Raw genomic sequence first — 20,668 nt, forward strand, 5'->3', positions numbered from 1 at the left:
ACTATCTCAAGTTATATTATGTAGTAAAAAAACTTAAAATGAAATAATCAGTCGTTAAAAAAAATGTGTTATTACATAAAACAGTATTTCTATTCGATATTGTTGACGTTTGAAATGATCCGGTATTCAATTTTTTTAGTAAGAAAAAAGATTTAAAAAAAACATATATATATATATATATATATATATATATATATATATATATATATATATATATATATATATATATATATATATAACGTGAGTAATGTAGTTTTTAATCGAGATCTTATTTAAAATCGTTTTTGAATTATAATCTATTAATCTTATATCTTATAAAAATTAATATATGCAAGTTACTTCAACTTACGACATGCATGTCAATGTTCATACAGATTTCAAGATGAATGGTTGAAATTGTATGTGCATGACTTCATGTGATAAGGAAATGTTTGATTTTAAACTTAACTAGAGAAGGTTCCCCGTGTTGCGAGGGTTATAAACCTTCAGTATTTATGGTATGTATAACCGAAATATATTTTTCGGGTATCATGGAGGCCAGTGAGGTACCTGGAACAAACGACATCATCTCATCTAAATTAACCAAACATAAAATGAGTATTGAATTGATTTTAAGGAAGGAGAAGAGAGAATGGTAACGTAAGCATGACTAAATTCAAATATCATTTGAACCAACCAAATTACAATTTAATTTGTCTAATGTCATAATTAAATTCAAATAATTAAATCGGCTAAAATAGTCATCGGTCTGGTCGACTGCGACATGGCCGGAATCGAAGAAGGCTATTGTCAATCGATCTCAGAAGTCGTTGGGGGTGTCATGAGCAAAAAAAGATGAAAACTGAAAGAGTCGGTGTAAGGGATAGAAAAAAAGGGAGTGAGAAACGCATCTGATTGGGAGCAGGGGAGGTGGAAGAGGGGACATAACACATGTGCAGGACACTAATCCAGACATTGACCACGTAGTAAAATAAAACCAATTGACCGGATATTAACCGAGATGTAAAAATAATTTGACCAATGGTTAAACTTAACAAAACCCACAAACATAAAAGTCTAGGGGCTAAAGTGAAAAATGAGCTATTTTTACTGTTCATAAAGGGGGTTTAAAATTTATATGTATATATAATGAATGAAATAGTTTTTTATTGCTTATTGCATTTTGAACTGACATGTGAAATCAATATTTTAATGTCAAATGAATTGATTTGATTCAAAATAATTACGTGATAAAAAACAACTTAAGAACTTATATTCATTAAAATTAACATAATTCTGTTTCTATACATATTTATTCACTTATTATTTTTTATGAATACAAATGGTCACTGAACTTGTTTTGATTGTTCACAAAATATCATTATGACGGGTAGACTATGTTTTTTGATGTTTTGCTTTTATACACATTTAGTTATTTGTATTTTGTTTTTGTATATACTTAAGCATTTATGTTTTATGTGTATACACATTTAGTCACCCATTGTGTATATATTCATCATTTGTTTGATTTTCCAAAAGTTACAAGAACCGAATTCATATCTTTATTTAATAAAAAATAATAATAATAAATACAAAAGTTCATGTGTGACATCTAAAACCCTAAATTATTCTAAAACCCTAGATTATTAAGTCTATATGGAGAAGAATTGGTTATCTTAATATTTGGAGAACTTAAAGAATTGAACATGGTTTATGATTATACATTCTACAATAAATTAGGATATTCGCATTATGGCTTAGATGATGCACGACATGCTCTTAGAGAGTCATCTAACTACCCTTGTCATCATAGGGGTAGAACAAAAAGACCATCATCTCAATCAGATTTAAGATATGATTAATTTTTGTACTTAGGGTTTGTTTTTATTATTCAATTGTCCGGGAGTTGTTAATAGACGATTCATTTTTTTTTACAAATCCTAAAACTAGAACTGAGAGTAGGCTTGCACTTATTAATCGCTTAAACATATTTGTTCCAAGAGAGAAGATTTAGGCACATGAAGTTGTTTAACTTTCTTGGTGTTCGTGTAACACCCTGTACTGAAAATATTCATTTATGGATTTCGGAGGCCAAGGCTAGGGGCGTTTTGGTCTTTCAAGGGTTCGGAGTTTTATTCAAGAAGTTTTGGGCCGGGGTGTGTCGCTAGAAGTGTAGGGCTTCTTGTCACCTTTTCGTGGATATAAAGTTCGTCGGAAACGGACTTAGGATGAAGGAGTTATAACATTTTGAAGTTGTTGTCATTTATGGTCCCTTAATGGAAAAGTTGGCAAGGCAGCCCCTTGGCATGCATGTAATGCACGCGTACGTTTAGCTGGGTACGCCTAGCATAAGGTTGGGGTACGCCCAGCGTATCAGAGCAAAGTGATCGCGGATGCTGGGGACGTACGCCCAGAGTCCTTAAACCTTAATTTTAGGGTGAGCCACTATATAAAGAACATAATTGCTCAAACCCTAGCCTCATCATCAGCCTCCCCAACCTTAGAGAAATCCTAGAACGCCTCATCCTTTCATTTTGTGAGATCTTTGACCTTGGGAAGCTCATCTTGGTGGTTTTAAGCTTGGAAGAGGAAAAGAAGAAGTTGTTAAAGAAGGACTTGGGAAGTTGGAGCTTATAGATCTGGAATAGCATCATCATTTGGAATTCTTTGGAGGTATAAAGTTCATAACTTTGCTTAAGAAAGCTTAGATCTTGTGTAGTGTGGTTTTGGGGTTATTTTGGTCCCAAGAATGAACCTTTTTGCTGCAACTTCGATTTTGAGCTTGGGGTTGCCATCCTCAGAGCTAAAAGTGTCCCATAAGTAATAAAGTTTCAATCTTAATGGTCCTAATGAGTTCATGCATGATATTTAGCCCTTGTTATGGAAGTAGGTTGTCAACTTTTCAGTTTGGGCTTGTTTGGTGGGTTGCAAGTCACCAAGTTAGTGACTTTATGGATTAAAATATGGAAAATGACCTGGATCTGAGTTGGTAGCCTCTAGAGTGGTGTATTAAGCACTTAATGGGAAAGTGTCTTAACAGGGGTAGTACGCCCAACGTACGCGTCATTTGCCTAGTACGCTCAGCGTACGTGAGTATACGCCCTGCGTACTCTGGCAGTTTGGACTTCAAGTTAATGGGCCTCGATTTGGGCCATGCTTTGGACCTTGGGCCTTAGTGGGCCAGCAGAAGTCAAATGATATGGGCCATGGATTATATTTTGGGCTTAGGGTAAGGCCCATTAAGGGATTGGGCCCAATGTAGCAAATTGGGCCATTAATGGGCCACTAGTGGGCTTAGGAAACTTACTTAGTATTGGGCCTTGGTTTCTGGGCATTAGATATGGACCAAGTTGGACTAGGGGTAGAATGGTCATTTTACCCTAAGATGGATTAATGTATTGGACTAAGTGATATTTGGTGTTGGTAGCTCGGGGGGCCGAAGGAGCAGCAGTGCACGATTTGGCAGATAGCAGCTAGAGGAATATCAGCAAGGTTTCAGCAGTGCAATGTGAGTTTCCTCACTGTGTGAATGGGTCTACGGCCACAATGCTGACCCATGTGGTTTATGAATAGGAAGACCCGGGGGTTAGCCCTAGGCACTGTATGCTAGTAGGTGAGTGTGGGAGGGGTCCTGTATCTCACTATCAGCAGGAGCATGGACGGGGTTCCATGACTCACTAGTAGTAGGACAGGGGCGGGGCCCAAGATAGGCGAGGCCTTAGTACAAGAATACAATAGAGTGTTTAGCTTATGTGTTATGTGCTATGTTATATGTTTGTATGTGTTTAGCGAGCGATGCCCAGAGACATGCGGGGCCTAAGAGAAATAGATATGTATACCGAGCGAGGCTCGATGCCAGGCGGGGCCTGATGCCGAACGGGGCCCGATACCAGAGTTGGTCCGATGTCGGGCAAGTCCCGATGTAGCAAGCAGGGGCCCAGTATGTGGTTGTATTTGGTATGTGGTAGGTTGGGGAACTAACTAAGCTTCGTGCTTACGGTTTTCAGTTTTAGTTTCAGGTACTTCCAGTAACGGAGGGAAGAACTCGGGGTGATCACATGACACACATACCAAAGGAGTTTTAGCATGGGATGTTTACTCTGATAAAATAAAATAATATTTTTGACATGATACTCTGATGTGATATGTTTGAAATGAATGGCTAACACTTGTGGTTTATTTATTAAATTAAAAACGAAATTTTTGGTCATGATTTTTGGGTCGTTACAGTTCGATTGAAATTAACAAACAAGTTAATTCTTTATCTCTTAGCTTGAGGCTCTACTTGATGCGATCCTAATGAATTCGGTTCTTTTTGAAGATTTGTTAAAGGAGTGTCAACCCTGTTAGAATTGTATGCTCAAAGTAAACTCATTTGGCTTAGAATATTTAGATATTCAATTTTATGAATAATAATTTTTCATTTGTTTGGTTGTTAATCGATAAATTCTACCATTTATTTTTGTAGAAGTTCCCTCCAACAAGCAAGCTAGATTCCAAAGCCTATGGTAACCAAATGTCCAAAATAGATCCATAAAACCCACACTGAGATAAAACTCAGATGAATTAGATATAGAGAATGTAAATTTCCTCCTACAAGCAACAAAAACTTTGCTATTTTTGAAAAAGATGAAATTCTAAACAAAACATAAGTGACTAAATATATATAAATACAAAACATAAGTGACAAAATGTATACATAACCTAAACATAAGTGATTAAATGTGTACAAAAACAAATCACATTGGCTTGAAAACATACACCAACAGTTCATATGGCATTTTGTGAACAATTCAAAAGAGTTCAATTGTCATATACATACAAAAGAAAAAGACTAAACGTTTATAAAAACAAAACTATGTTACCTTATAAGTCATTATCCCTAAAACTAAATTTTTTAATGACTTTTAACCCATTTGACAAAATTTTGGCCAAATAATTTTGATTTTCCTTATTTACTCATTATAGATTATAGATAACAATATAAATAAAATCAGCTCATTCATATACAAATTAACCAAAAAGGTAAACCCTGCATTCTTTAGCAACTTCTTATAGTTTTGCGTATTTTATTACTCACTAAAAGCTATTACTAATCACACAAAATTTTAAAAAGTAAATAACAATGAAATAGGAGAACTGAAAATAAAGGCAATTTCCAGAGATTATCTTTACCATATTATCACCAATACAAGCAATGTAGTTTTATTTTACACATAATGACAGCACAGTTACACTTATTTACCCAAAATAGTAAGGTCATCTAAAACCTGTGAAATATGCTCAAGTTTCATGGCTATTATTAGCCAAAGACATATAATACGTTACTATTATAAATACAAAAATATAAATAATTTATTTCTATGAGGAAGTTACATTAGAAAGTAATACATCTAATATTCTATTACAAAAAATTTAGCTCTTTCATTTAGCATGAACACAACACTACCAATTCACAATTTTTCAAAGAACAAAAAATATCAAAAGAAACTTTATACAACAGTTTATCAATCAATTGGAAAACAGATTTAAAAAGATATGCAAATTAAAACTTCAAAAACCAACTACAAACCATAAAACATCCAATTTAAACAAGTAAAACCATAAATCAGTATCATTCTGTTCAACTCCCATAAAACAGAAAAAAGTTAATATAAATAAAGAAGTTTATGCAAATTAAAGCCTCAAAAACCAACTACAAAACTAATAAAGAATTGTCAACACAAATAACAAAACAAAAATAAATTAATATAACTCTTGAACCAATAAAGAACAAAAAAAATTATCAACCATGTCATCTTCAAGACATAGAAGGAACATGCATAAGCCATTTGAAATCAAGAAATCAATAGGAAAACTATGAAGAAAGTAAAATAGGATGAAGGATATAAAATGTCATCAAATCCATACAAGGAAATTATTAAAGTATATATTCAAAAATATTCATAAAAGAAAACAGCAAAAATGAGAAGGATTTGATGATTGAAATAGGAAAGATCTTTGTACATGCACAACTTCCAAGATATAGCCACCAACAGAAAATAAAGCCTTTAAAACATATTCATTCTTCAATACTCACTGAAAATTAACCTCAATGACAGCTGTACTTCATCTGCAAATACACAACTCAACATGTAAAAAGAGAACAAATAGACTTCACTTTCAAAATTGTAGTAGTACCAAAACATCTCAACTTTTAAAAAAACAAAAATCATGAAAAAACCAACTTAAAACTCAACTTTCAAAAATGGAAAAACATATGAATGAATAAATGCAGAATGTTTCTTTTTTTTGGATGCATGAGTTAAGATTAAGATATATTATAGACCACATGTTCTATTTGAACCCAAAAGAGTATTTTTTTTTAATCCATTTTAAATTCGAATTGCCTCCTGCAATATGAAACAACACTACTACAAAACATTCTAAAAACAATAAAGATAGATTCAAGTGAATATATACAGAAAAGAACCAAAAACAATCCATTAGATCATACCACGAGTGAGATTGATAACCACCGAAAGAGCCACCACCACCACCTTGAGACCTGGAACCAGAAGCTGAACCTGAACCTGAAGTCAAAGCAGCTGATCCTACTTTCTTCTTCGGGTAGGCATTTAGTAGGCCTACACCCTGTAGCATTGGGGGAGTAGCCCCTAGCAATGACGTATTATCAACACCCATGGGTGCACCACCATAGTAACTACCTAACCCGGGTTGTGCGCCACCAATAGCAGCACCCAGTTGCCCCAAAACCCCTGAAGCATAAAGAGGATTTGCTGCGAGAAACCCTGCGTTTTGATTTGAAAATAAACCTCCATACATAGGGTTCAATCCCAGAGATTGATTGAACATTCCAAAATTTTGAGTCGCAGCAACAGCAGCCATCATTTGAGGGGTAGGTTGTTGGACAACAGGTGTGGTTACAGTCGCCGGAGATGAAGTTGCAACTCCCTTGTTTTTCCCGTCGGCTGCCTTCTGGCAATGCAATTTATGTCCTTCGAATACTTTGTAAGGCTCTTCTAAAGCCTTTCTAAACCCTTCTTGAGTCTTATACACAAACAAAGCAAAGCCACGTGACTTTCCTGTTGACGAATTAAACCCTAATGGACCTGTCTCGATTTCCCCAAATTTGGAGAAGAATGCTCGTAATCGCTCTGCATCGGCATCGGGTTGAACGTTACTAACATAAATCTTCCTACTGGCGTTGTCCGTGGAGCCGGCGATTGCAGACCCTAATGATGCCAACTGACACGACGCCATTCGGTTGTTAATCTTCTTCTTTGGTTCTTTGAGAGCTTTCATTGCCCCTTTCCGTGACCTAAATTGAACGAACCCAAAGCCCTTCGCTTTCCCAGTGACACGGTCAATGACGACGTTACAATCCTCGATTTCGCCGTACGGTTGGAAGGCGAGAGTTAGGGTTTCCTTAGTAGTGTCCCAGCCAAGGCCGTAGACGAATATCTTCCGGTGGGACTCGTCACTGTCGGCGGCGTCACGAATTCGGGTGTAAAGCGAAGGGTTTGCTATGGCGGCGTTGATGAGAATTTCGATTAACTGGTCCTTAGTGTATGGTTCGATGAGCTTCTGGATCTGTTCAGGTGAGTTTTCTTCCACATCAGAATCCGAAGATGTCTCGGCAGCTTGATTAGCTGATGTGTTTGAGATGATCGATTTTTCTGCAACATTTTTCTTCTTCTTTGTCTTTACGAACTTCTTCTTGTTGGCGTTTAATGGTTTCTTGGCCGGCTTTTGCTTATTCGCTGCGGTTTTCACCATTGTTACAGAGAGAGGATCGAGAAAATATCACTCTAACACTGTTGCGAGTAATGTATGGACGAAGGAGATGGGAGAGAAATGGGGAAATGGGGGTGTATCGATACCATTCGTGAAAGGTTGTTTTAACCTATATTTTATTGTTGAGAAATAAATAATACACTAGTAGGTAAACCCGTGGTAAACCACGGGGCATTTTTAATTATTTTTCTATATATATATATATATATATATATATATATATATATATATATATATATATATATATATATATTTGTAACGGTGAATATAAAAAATATGTAATAAAAAAAATAGTTGGAGCCCTTGGTTAGAGAGGTAAGGGTTGGATCAAAAAACTTCTTACTTGGACAAATAACCATTTACATCAGTTACAAATGTCCAAATTGCCCCTAAATACAATGTGATTGAAAGTAGTTGTGTTAAGGGAATCCGTTGTTTCGTTGGAGAGATGAACGATTGTTAGTCGGAAAGAAGGAAAACTAAAGAAAGCCCGGTGCTAATTTGAAATGTTCTTTTAGTAGGTTAGTTTTTATTATAAGAGTAAAAAAAGGGTATATTAAGATAAATTGAGTTGTTTAAAGGACTTAAGTTTTAATAACTTGTAAATGTTTAGTTTTGGGTAAAAATTAAACCCGAGTCGGGTTACTCGTCTCCTCTATTCACGAAAATGGTTTATCAGAAAGGGGTCTGGTATGTCTACCCTAAATTCGTTTTACATATGTAATTGGAAGAAGGTAAGAGGCATGAGAGAACAGATTTAGATACCGTTCGAAGAATCTGTTACGAATTTCTTGAATAGGATAGATCGAATATGTCAATTTCGGTGTCGGTGGAGTACTGTGAATAACCCTTTAAGCCGTATGACAAAAAGAAACGGGCACAGTTCAGTTGGTGGATTCAAATTATGATTTGCTGGAGCTTATGATTGAGAATAGTGAGGAACGGAGCATTTTGATCAATGGTGACAGTTTATCGAAGAGAAAGGTAAATATGTAGTGAATTTAAAAGTCTTTGTTGTCATGTATGTGCGTTAAGCAATACCTATGCTCTGCACATGGAAGTAAATGTGTTATTGTGTGGATTTTAACAATACAACAAAAGAAGTCTTATGTTTCATTGTACATATATTTATATATGACATTGTGATTTTATTGTTGATGGGTGGGCATGTTGATGCTGATGCTGTCATCTTCTTGTTGGTCTGTTATTCTTGCTTAGTCTCTGTACCTTTGTCGTTTTGGACGGGGTCTTTCAGCTGCATCATCTGTGAACGGATATAAAGTGGTTATATATCTTTTGCTATATAGGTGGTAGAATGATGTTGTTTACCTGTTTCTTCATAACAAAGTTGTTTTCCACTTCTGTGTGATGTTGCAGTTGTTTGCGTTTTTGTTTTTCGTTTAGTTGTCTGATCCATTGTTGTTGATGGTGTTACTGGTACATTTGTTGGTGATGTCAATGTGGACTTTGTACTTTCAATATTGGTTGTTGATGTGATTGCAAAGCGTATGTTATTGGGGGTGGATGGATTTTTACATTGTATATAGACATTTTTGGTTGAACCTTTAGATTTCTGAAGTGGTGGTGGTAGCTTTTTCATGTCTTCATTAGGATACATGTTGATGATATCTTGTGAACTGATGTTTGTTAGGGCACGCGCGGCCTCGTCAGTCATGAAGATTGTTGCTGAGTCTGTGATATCCGTTAAAATTGCCGAAACCTTGTAACTGTCAATATAAATGTTGTTATGCACATACTTTTATTGATAATAAATAATATAGTATCGTTTGGAGCAGTGCATACAGAAGCTTGGGATCATTGACAGTTCCGTGTTTTATGCAGAACCAATCGTTGCCCTTTTTATTTGTTGACTTTCCACATGTATTGCAGGTAACATGAAACCAACAATCTTTAAAGACAAAGTCGGATATTGTAGCCTTTATAACAAATTTTTTATCCTGATGTATTTTTTGGATACTCAGTAATAGTTATTACAAGTAGAATCATGAAGTAACATTTGTGTATGATTTTTTACCACTATTTGAGAGTAGTCTGAGGCTTTTAACTGCTGTAAGGTTATTGTTACTGGTGATGGAGATGGTATTGAGTGAAATTGGTTGCCAAACCTGATGATGTGTAAACGTATGTAATAAGAACTCATTATGTTGTATCTGTTTGTGACTATGAATCCAAATTGAAATTTTAGTTTTAGTTTTTGAGTGTAAAGAAGAAAGTGTGTGGTATACCTTTCGATCAAATCTTGTGTTTCGGGAATTTCGGGATTTATGTACATGTATGTTGCACTGGTACTTTTCAATGTTAAACTTCCTGTATAGTGAATGTTGGCATCATGTTATTGTAGGAACATAAAGATAGTCGTGTAAATGGTGTGTATTTTTTAACTAACCATTGTATAAGGTGGATTTCATGTTGGTGAAGACAACAACGGTTGTGCCAGAGGTCGACATCAAAGCATTCCGGTTAAATTTCTCAGATGAATCAATGCACTCTTTCCACAGAAGTATTGTAGTCTCCTCGGCGCTTGTGTTATTTTTGCAGTATAAAGAGTTAGGCAATATACATCTACATTTATATATTAATGCAATAGTTGTGACTTCTCATCTGTCACGGTTATTGTTATGAAAGGTTCTTTGTTTTTTTTCTCCCGATCTGTGATGTTAATGAAAATGCCAATAAAATTTGAACATTTACATTAGATGAATCTTCATGTTAGATTCTATCTGTGTGAAGTATTTTCATTACATTAGCGGACATTAGTATCTGAAATTGATTATTTTACCTGGATAGTCAACATTCTTGTCAGCTATTATTTGGAAATGTGATCGTGGGCGAAAGTGAAACCAGTGTGTTGGAAGCAAGGCAGTATCTGATATGCTTTCAATTGTTGATGCTTCACCAATATTCATATGGACAGGGTTATCCAATATTTTTTGATACTTGTCAGGGGTGGTGCATGTGTAGTCTGTAATGCGATAACATTGTCCAAGTGACAATTTCGATTCAGCATGTGCCTGATTTTCCCTTTCTTCCAGTAGTTGAATTGCCTCTCCCTGATTAAACAAACTCATTATTGTTGTATATATATAAATGAGTTTCAATAAGGTATTGAACAGATGTGTTATGTAGTTTACATATTTGTCAACGACAATGAACCATAGCACGTTTTTCCTAAAATGAAATGTCCATCTTCGCAATACACGTACTTCAAGTGGGTTTCCTGGTGAACCAAAGTAGAGGTTTGATACTCTATCTAACTGCGACGTCATATGTCTGCTAAAATAATAAAATGAAAATTTGTTAGTATATATATATATATATATATATATATATATATATATATATCACACACACTAAGTATGATTTTAGAGCGGGTACAAAAGTTGATTATGGGAAAAATAGAGGATTTGGTAACATATTTGACGTATATCATATCTGTGTGGATGTATATGATATGTAGACCTCACGCATGTCAACTTTTGTTAACAAATCACTGAATACGACATTCTTGGTACAGTTCACTGGTAAATTATCGTCTTGTTGTAGTAGAATCTTGATTGAGTCTAGGGAAGTTGCCCTTGATATGGCAACATACAGTTGACCGTGTGTGAATACGGAGTTTTCAAGAAATAAACCAACTTTTTTGAGCGACTGCCCTTGACTTTTATTTATAGTCATTGCGTAACAGACTTTGATGGGAAACTGTTTTCGAGTGAAGATGAATGGTAAGTCTGAACTATTGTGTACAAATCTAATTCTCGGAATGTATACCCGTTTGCCTATTAACGTCCCTGTTATTATGGAAGCCTCAATAACAAAAGGCAGTAATTGTGTAATGATTAATCGTGTTCCATTGCACAATCCTTCCCTTTGGTTAATATTTCTTAAAATCATAACTGGTGTGTTAACTTTTAACAACAGTTTATGTGGAGGAACACCAGAGAAATCTAAATTGTTTATATATTCTTGTGGATACAGTGCATCTAGTTCTAATGTATCTCGACCTGGTGATTTGATAGAGTCACTACTGTTGTATATAATCTGTTCACCTTTGGTTTTTGATAATATTAAAGTATTCACTCGGTCTGCTGTCTCATTTTTGGGACATATAATAGCCCTGACAGATAAATCTTCAGGAGTTGGATTGGCTAGCATGTCATAACCATAAACGAAATCTATAAGCGATTCTAATCCCATGTTTTCTGATCTGATAAGGAGAGGTTGCGGTATATGTATAATCTTTGTATTTTCTGGATCATCTTTATCTGGAGTTCCTATCTTTCCATTGCCAATGTCAAGCAACCACGAAGCAAAATCAGATGTGTGACTTGAAGAGACAACTGAAGTCTCTGTTTTAGACAGTCGCACATTACAATGTAATCTATAGACGGTAAAATGTGACCAAAGATAAGAATTCGGTAAGGTTAGATTGATTATCTGTTCTTTCCTACTTTTAGGTTGAACAGGTAGTGTTTGGCGAAAATCACCTCCTAACAACATTGACATCCCACCAAAAAACCGTGTGTCATCCTCAAGAACATCTCTTAATGATTTGTCAAGAAATTCAAAACAACGACGATCACTCATTGGAGCTTCATCCCATATAATCATAGATGTTCTCTTTAGAAGCTCCGCTAACTGTGTTTTCTTTTTAATGTTGCATGAACGTTTGCCGTTAAGATCAAGTGGAATAACAAACCTGGAGTGTGCGGTACGGCCTGAAGGTAACAACAATGATGCAATACCTGATGCTGCAACAGCCAAAACTATTTTTCCTATAGATCTGAAATACGAAAGAATGGTTGTCCACAAATACGTTTTACCTGTACCTCCGTGTCCATAAACAAAAAGGAGTAATTGCTTTTTGTTTTCTTCAGCGGTGACAACATGTTGATAGATTTTGAGTTGATATGGATTCAACTTTGAAACCATACAAGCATGTTGAGTGGATAACAATTTTGTGTTGTAGTTTGTTTCTTCAAGAAGAAGTCGATTTCTTAGAGCAGCTAAAATAGATGGGGATGGCACGGGCAATCCAAAATCTATAAGAGATCTTGATGGAGTTGAAGCAAGAAGAATTTTCTGAATTTCCAAAAGCACTTGCTCTTCAACAGTGGTGGCATTTGGTATAAGTTGAGAATCTGAGGAAGCATGAGTAAAAGCATGACATATGTCATCGCCCATTTTGCTTTTTGCTGACTCCCACAGTAATACGGGACTGCCTACCTCGCAGAATAATAGCAAATTGCAAAAAAGTGATCGTAATTCAGCAGCAGTTGCCCAAGAAGCCGCCTCATCGAAAGCTCTTAACCATTCTCTATCATCACCGGTCAAACCCAATACCTCACATGTGTCACGAAAAGAAGAATATGTTCTCCCATGAACAGTTTTGATATCACTGAATGACCTACATCCTTTTTGATGGGAAAGTAAAATCCGTAAGTAAAACAACTCTCCTGCAGTTGGGTGCACATATGCAAGTCTGCCAATAGTTGTGTTGGTTCTTTTAGTTGTAATGGCTCTATGAATCCAGGCTTTAGCAGTAGTGTCCCATCGGTATATGCTCGGATAATCAGTATATGTAAGGTTAACACCTCGTGTATCCGCTTGATTATTACGGAACCATTCCGTCAATGTTGTTACACCAAAGGTTGGAATATCAATTATTGTATCAAGCCTTGCGTTTTCTTTGAAAATAGTAGTTTGCATACCTTCTAGGTGAACTGCTAAAACTTGAACCGCCGGATGACGTTCGTGAATAGGAAAATTTAAGATCCTCCACGATGCTTCATGTGGGCATATATATCGACCATCCAAGAATTCTTTGATTTCATTAACAGCATTAGATGTAGTAGAGGAGGAGGTAGCACAATCAATTTTTGATCTTTGAAGAGTGAACCGAACACGATCTACACCTTTTGAAATGTACTTGAATAGGTACTTAATCATCATATTCCAACCACAGTACTCGACATTTATGTGAGCATCAAAACGGCTACATAGACGCTTGTTGTATGGAACCACATATCTGTTATCAATCGTGATGCCATTCCCTAACGTATGATAAGATCCTTGTCGTCTTCTATAGCGAACATAACCGTTTTGATCGAAAGTTGTTGATGATACAAACGGTCTCGGAAAATGTTTGGTGCACTTCATATCTTGCATGCAAGGAGCGCATACATTCAACAAACCACATGGACCATGCAGCATACATGTAGTAACCGTTCTATACAATGCGGGTTCAGATGCGAAGTCCGGCAACTCAGCAGTTATATATTTATCTACATCTTCAGCATCCCGTATTTTAAATGGTGAAGTAACCCACAAGAGTGTATGACAATGAGGCAATCCTCTTTTCTGAAATTCAATGGTGTATAGATCTACATATAAGACAAAAAACATTAATATTTCATAAGACATCAGGGACACTGAAAAGTAAATACAAAGAAGATATAATCACAAACAGAAAAAAGCAAATGAACTCACATGCATCTACCTCACCAAAAGTTTTGTCCTCTTTAAGAAAAGTAATGAAAGCGTGCACTTTAATATGGAAAATGCGAGCAATAATATCTGGCCTATCTTGGATATCACTTTGACCGACAACATCCATGTACCTCCTATATTCCGGCCATCTTACATTGCAAGTAAAGGTAATAAAGTATTGAGGTTTACCATGAACTCTACATATAGCCAATGCGTCTTGGTAATGTTTATACATGTACCTTGGTCCACCAACAAACGAAGCAGGAAGAAAAATCCGTTTACCAATAACACGACCATCTGTATCCCCTTTCGATAAAGCATCATAAACACCACTGATGTACTCTGAACGTAGCTGTTGCTGATTATGATGTATGTAGTCGAGTCTTGATTGTTCAATACAGATATATGCATCAACCAAATATTGTTGAAAAAGTCTTCCGGCACGTAGAATTAGAGAATAAACAGCACGTCGATCGTGAATTTGGTAGCTATAATACATATTATTCGTTAAATTCCTATCCTCTGACGTATAATGACCACGAAGATATAACCCAGGTGACCATTCGTCTTCGCCATGAGGAAACAATAATGGATATTGCAAAGGCATGTAGCTAGGATGTAGTTTACTGACCTGTTGAACTCTTCCGGATTTAGAATACACAACAATATCATAAGCAACACCACATGTATCATCACCATAAACTATACAACCTAAACTACCAGGAATTGGTGGACCGTATCTTCTATCAGGCACATTATTAAACAGACGAACACCATATGAATCCAACCTCATTGTTTGAGCCATTTCTCTCGCCGTTTTGAAGGTACGCACATACTCGTTATGTGTATCCAACATACGATTCAAAGTAGCAACAACCTCTTCTGATAAGACCACATTATTTTCACCACGGAAAGAACGTAGCCTATTAGATAGCTCGTTATCAGTGTCATACATGTACATCTGTAAAAATCGGGGTTGTTTATCATCTTGCGGAAAGAACGAACCAATCCAATGAAATATCTGGCCGGAAACCTTGAACACATAAGGTCCACGACCTTTATTGATCTCATCATCCACTTTTGCACCAAAGGAGGTCATGGAAAACATAGAATTATATGCCCGTATGTTTCGCATAAAGTGGTCGTCTTCAAAAAATTCACAGAGTACATCAAGTGGAGGAACAGGGGGCGGGAGAACAACAACACCTGATTTGCAACACTTAGTATAACGTGGATGATCAACCCGAGATAAGTATAATACCCTTTCATAATACCAAAAAAACGCACCACAAAACTCACATATACAACAACAGTCACCGCAGTCATAATACACAGGCAATATAGAAGCATCTACAAGAAGCAACTTCCTACGTGATCGGCGAGAACCTGATGCACCAGAAGTGGATTCCCCCCTACGCTTACTAGGAAACATTGTATGAAAAACAATAGAAACAACGAACACAACAGAAACCCAACATTCGACACAACAGAAATCCAACAACCGGAAAACAACTAACTTAAAAGTGAAATCGACAAATGCTTCGAAGAACAACAACAACAGGTATATACAATCACATATGACAGAAAAATATTCCCACGTACCCACCTCTGTAATCGAAAATATACAATCACATATCACACAGAAAAAATATTCCCACTTACTCACCTTTGTAATCTGTTCCAGCGTACTCATGTCCCACAAATCCTTGGCATGAAAGAAGAAGAACATAAGGAATAAGAAATTAAGAGGGACACGAAGCAAAACTTAAATAATGATGAAGTAACCGTCGACATAGACGCATAATGGAGACGACGTCTGTCTGACTAACGGAGATATATGTAGGAAAAAAGGATACGGGGATACGAAGCCAATTTTAACAATTGAAAACTCATGAGGATTGAACGTGTTAAACAAAAAGTTAATTTGGCCATACTTGAAAAATGGGAAAAAAACATTGTTCACAGCCGCCTTAAGAATTAATATAATATATAATATGTCCAAATCTCATTTATAGTTTTTTTTTAAGAAATAAAAAAATAATTATATCATTTATTATAGAATAATGACTTCAAAGCATTTTTACCTTTTAGGTCACTAAACTTTTATTTGTAACATATTAACCCTTCAACTTGTTGAAACTGGTAAATATTACCCTTATTATTGTTTTTAGGAGATTTGATATCTTTGTAACTTAAATATCTATAAATGATGTATTATGTGGAAATGACATGGTATGCCCCCTCATTAAAATTAAAATTGAATTCTAAGTTGCATTTGGTTAGTAAACTCAATTAGGGCATGAATTCTTCTTCCATCGCTCTAAAGAATGACATCATCGTCTCCCAGTGATCGGAAGTTCATTGTAGTGGATTTTCACTACAACGAGACGTTTGCACCAAATCCTTTAGTTTACTTTGATCCCGACAGAGCATCCGTTTGAGACGTTGACTTTAGTGGGTTTCAATTCGAAGAGTTCATGGATTTCCTTCAGAAGCTCACAATATCAAAAAGCAAATATATGTACTTCTGCCTTCCAAAAGAATCGTTAAGTGAGGGCATTCATACACTAGTCAACGATGGTAACTACAAAGAATTTTTGGATATGGCGTATGCTAATGACAAGAGAATGAATGTGTATGTGGACCACCAAAATGAACCTATATTTGACTGGATTGAGGATGAGGTAAGTGAAGATGAAAATGGCAACTGCCAAGAAGATGAAGATCCAGTCTTGTCAGACACATATTTTGTTGACCATGAAGAAGATGATGCTTCTTATCCATTTCCAACCAACAAGATTGTAAATGATAGGTTTTTAAACATTCTTTTGTCAAGATACAATAAATGGAGATCAAGCTGATGAATATGTGTTACCCTAATACCATGTACATGATGAGAGACAACCATGGGATCAGATGAAACCAATGGTAGGTATGCGATTTTCTAACCCTACAGAGCTTAAAGATATGTTAAGCAATTAGGCAGTTGCTAATGAGTATGATCTTTGGTTTGAAAAAAACGACTCACAAAGATTGTTAGTTAAGTGTTGCAAAAAGAACAAGTCACCATCTTGCCCTTTTAGACTTTGGGCCTCCTGGATGGCTAAAAAGAATTCTTTTCAGATCAAATCTATAGTGAGTGAACATAACTGTTCTAGGGTGTTTATATTTGGGTAGATGGTAACTTATAAATGGTTAGGCAAACATTTTATAAGTGAAATTATAGAGAAGCCAAAATGAGTGCAAGGAATATGAAAGTTCCACCATATTCAACATAATGTGAGTGTGGGACAATGCATAAATACAAAGAAATTTGCATTACAATAGATTGAAGGAAGCCTAATTGAACATTATGGGTGATTGTGGTCATATGGTCAGGAAATTTTGAGGACAAACCTTGGGTCTACTGTGAGGTTGGATGAAGAAGACATCATGTCGGATTCCACAACTTTGTTTTCCAAGTACTATGTATGTTTTAAAGTTGTGAGGGATGGTTGGAAAGAAGGGTGTAGACATGTAACAGGGCTTGATGGTTGCCTTTTAAAAGGCATAGTTAGAGGAGAAGTTCTATCGGCTATTAGGAGGGGTGCAAATAACCACATCTACCATGTAGCATGGGTTGTGATATGTGTTGAAAAACAAAGCCACATGGAAGTGGTTCATAGATCTACTTATGGATGACATTGATGGTGGTCTTGGTGCAGGGATTACCCTTTTTTCTGATGAACACAAGGTGAGTGTTAGTTCCTTTTTTATGTTTGTTTCACTCATTTTGTTGTTTATATTTGTAGGGGTTGTTACAAGCAGTGAAGAAAATATGTCTAGAAGCTTAACACATACAATGTGTCAAGCACATCATACCTAATTTTAATATGTAACATCTTATTTCAAGAAGTTTCTTATTTCAGGATTGTAGATAATAAATAGATCAAGTAAAGACCTTGGTCTTCAAGGGAATGGGGTTTAGACCTTATTAGATGATGATAATTTTGGATAAGTGATTAAATTCTTGGTTTGTGTCTTGGAGTTAAAGGGTAAAAATTGGAAAAATGATGTTTTAGACTTCTTTCATGAATTAAGGATTTTATCTTTTCCATTGATGAAACCTAGGTTCGCATTACTAAGTTTTAGTTTATCTTACAAATGATGATGTTCTAGATTCCTCGCCAATCCCAATGTCTACATCAAAATCTATCAAGTAAGGAACAACCATGTAGGATCGTATCGAAGGTAAGGTCCGTTTGGTATACAATGTATACCGTTTGGAAATCCCACTTTAAACACCTCACGACATGCAGCGTAGATATCATCCCCATAAGTAAATCAATCAATTTAATGACTTAGAATCACTGATAAATCTTAACTATAGGTTAATAATAACGACTATGACTATAATTAAAAGTTACACTTGAATAAAATAAGTGTAGCTTAACTTACAGGGCACACTGATGAAAACTAGGAATTAAGCGGGAAGAACTCTAACTTGAGAGTTTCTAGTAGCTAACTATCTGACACTGCAGGGCTTTACCAAAGTGACCGGGAACTAGGGAGTAAATAACTAAAAGGCTTTGAGAGAGTTTCAGAGATATTGAGTGGAAAGGGTGTGAGAAATAAGCTAATCTTTGAGGGTTTATATAGGCCTGAAAAGGGTGCGCGCCACACACAGACTAGGTGCATGCCTCGTATCTGGTCAGACAAGAGTGATGTGGCAGCTTCTGGGTGGTGATACGTTTCGAGCATCTAGTGGAGTGTCAGTGCATGTGGTGCACTTTGTCGTTGCACGCGAGCGCACACAGGGAATTTCGTTTCTTCAAAATTTCATATATTCTTCATACGAGCTCAATTTTGACGAGTTTTATATCCACATGTAGCCATCGACGAGAAATACAACTTTCATTTGGACTCCCTTGTTTAATTGTGACTTTATTTTTAAAGTTATATTTTTAACAGACTTACACTGTTAAAGTCGTTAAAAATTAAAAACTCTCTAATATGATATTCGTTATCGACTATCTTTATATCGACATATAGGTAATGGCGAAATCTTCAACTCTTTTTTAGATATTTTTTCCTAACAATCGACCGATCTTGATTTTGGTTTCTGAGTCGTAGACTGCTAAGCTAAAATATTAGAAAAATCATAACTTCCTATTACGAAGTCAGATTTAGGCGTTCTTTATATGCACGGAATCCTTGCCACATATACTATAACTTTGATTAAGATTATTTATCCTAAATAATCTTCTATCAAAAAGTTAAATTTTAATGTTTATAATATTCAAATTGAATAGCTCGAATCTGCAGGTGTTACACCTACATACCATCCGCCTCCATCCATGACTTGCTTCATGGGTACTTATGCCAAAAGTGGCAATCCTAAACATTACCTTAATCCCCATACCATTACTACATCACCATTCCACATTAGTATATTTGTGCCCTTAATGTATCAAATTAGCTAATTGACATCCAATATGAATTTAATATACTATAACTTTGGATGTTTGATTCAACCTCATGCACAAACTCCAAAGACGTATTAGTGTCATATAAATATACCCTTTTGTATGTAAATGTATTAATTTAGCCTACTTATATTGTAATATGTATTTATTTTCCTTTCAACGTGAAACTAATTATAAAAATATTTTAGACTTACAATAGTAATTGATTAAATTACATAAAATTTTCATATGGTTCGCGCTAATTTGTAAGTTTCGTCCTTATTTTTGCTTTTTCACTTGAACTATTCATATGGTTTTCTTTTGTTATAGATTTTGTCCCTAACAGACCTAACATGATTGTATTGCCATTTTCTACTTTTTTTTTATATAATTTTAATAAATAACAAGGCCTCGCCCCGTTTATATGAATTATCTATCAGCGACATCATCTCCCTTAACTACTTCTCTTATTAACAACCAATAAAGAACTATTAGATAACTTAATGTTTAGATCTAGATGTTTAGTTCAACTAGATTTCTTATTTATTTATTTATAAAAATATGCAAATGCCTAGAAGAGTAATTAGCAAAAACAACAACATACACATCAAGTCTTCGATTCTGATTCCGATTCTACTAGGATGGAAGAAGCGAAAGGCAGAGACGGATTATCCATCCAAGATACACATAATGTAAGGGATAATGACTTAGGAGGGTAATTACCTATTAGCGTTGTTCACATATTGGCAACTTGTTTTTTTTTTGTACCTAATATACCAACTAACTTGTTTTAACCGTTTACATTATAACAATATTACCGGCTAACTCCATTTTAACCGGTAAATGCAATTAATTCATTTAAATGAAAAGGAAAATGAAATACGTGGCTTAATACGTAGCTATTTCACCCTTTGTCTGTATTCGACTTCATTTAAACAGGT

At 35.5% G+C, this 20,668-nt stretch overlaps 2 protein-coding genes across 2 annotated transcripts; both read right to left on the reverse strand.

Annotated features, from left to right (window-relative positions):
- Nucleotides 1–5,843: 5,843 nt before the first annotated feature.
- On the reverse strand, nucleotides 5,844–7,880 carry LOC145087072 (UBP1-associated protein 2B-like). The gene is made up of 2 exons (XM_079024973.1): nucleotides 6,476–7,880; nucleotides 5,844–6,091 (listed from the first exon to the last, which is right to left on the reverse strand). Coding segments are annotated over exons 1-2 (1,284 nt in total). The 5' UTR covers nucleotides 7,759–7,880; the 3' UTR covers nucleotides 5,844–6,090.
- Nucleotides 7,881–11,223: 3,343 nt separating this feature from the next.
- LOC145089676 (uncharacterized) lies at nucleotides 11,224–15,715 on the reverse strand. Its single transcript, XM_079028079.1, has 3 exons — nucleotides 14,523–15,715; nucleotides 14,284–14,432; nucleotides 11,224–14,177 (listed from the first exon to the last, which is right to left on the reverse strand). Exons 1-3 carry the CDS (start codon nucleotides 15,713–15,715, stop codon nucleotides 11,224–11,226), a joined length of 4,296 nt encoding a protein of 1,431 aa, XP_078884205.1.
- Between the last annotated feature and the right edge of the window lie 4,953 nt (nucleotides 15,716–20,668).

This window comes from Lactuca serriola, chromosome 2 (assembly GCF_051521515.1).
Source record: "Lactuca serriola cultivar US96UC23 chromosome 2, Lser_US96UC23_V15, whole genome shotgun sequence".
Classification (NCBI taxonomy): Eukaryota; Viridiplantae; Streptophyta; class Magnoliopsida; order Asterales; family Asteraceae; genus Lactuca; species Lactuca serriola.

What these genes read in the sequence shown, in the direction of transcription:
- LOC145087072 (XM_079024973.1), bottom strand. Translation starts at nt 7,758, where the DNA reads ATGGTGAAAACCGCAGCGAATAAGCAAAAGCCGGCCAAGAAACCATTA.
- LOC145089676 (XM_079028079.1), bottom strand. Translation starts at nt 15,715, where the DNA reads ATGTTTCCTAGTAAGCGTAGGGGGGAATCCACTTCTGGTGCATCAGGT. An exon ending in TCGTTTGTTGGTGGACCAAG is followed by an intron (nt 14,433 to 14,522) that starts GTACATGTATAA and finishes TTGCAATGTAAG; the next exon opens with ATGGCCGGAATATAGGAGGT. An exon ending in TTTTGGTGAGGTAGATGCAT is followed by an intron (nt 14,178 to 14,283) that starts GTGAGTTCATTT and finishes TCTTATATGTAG; the next exon opens with ATCTATACACCATTGAATTT.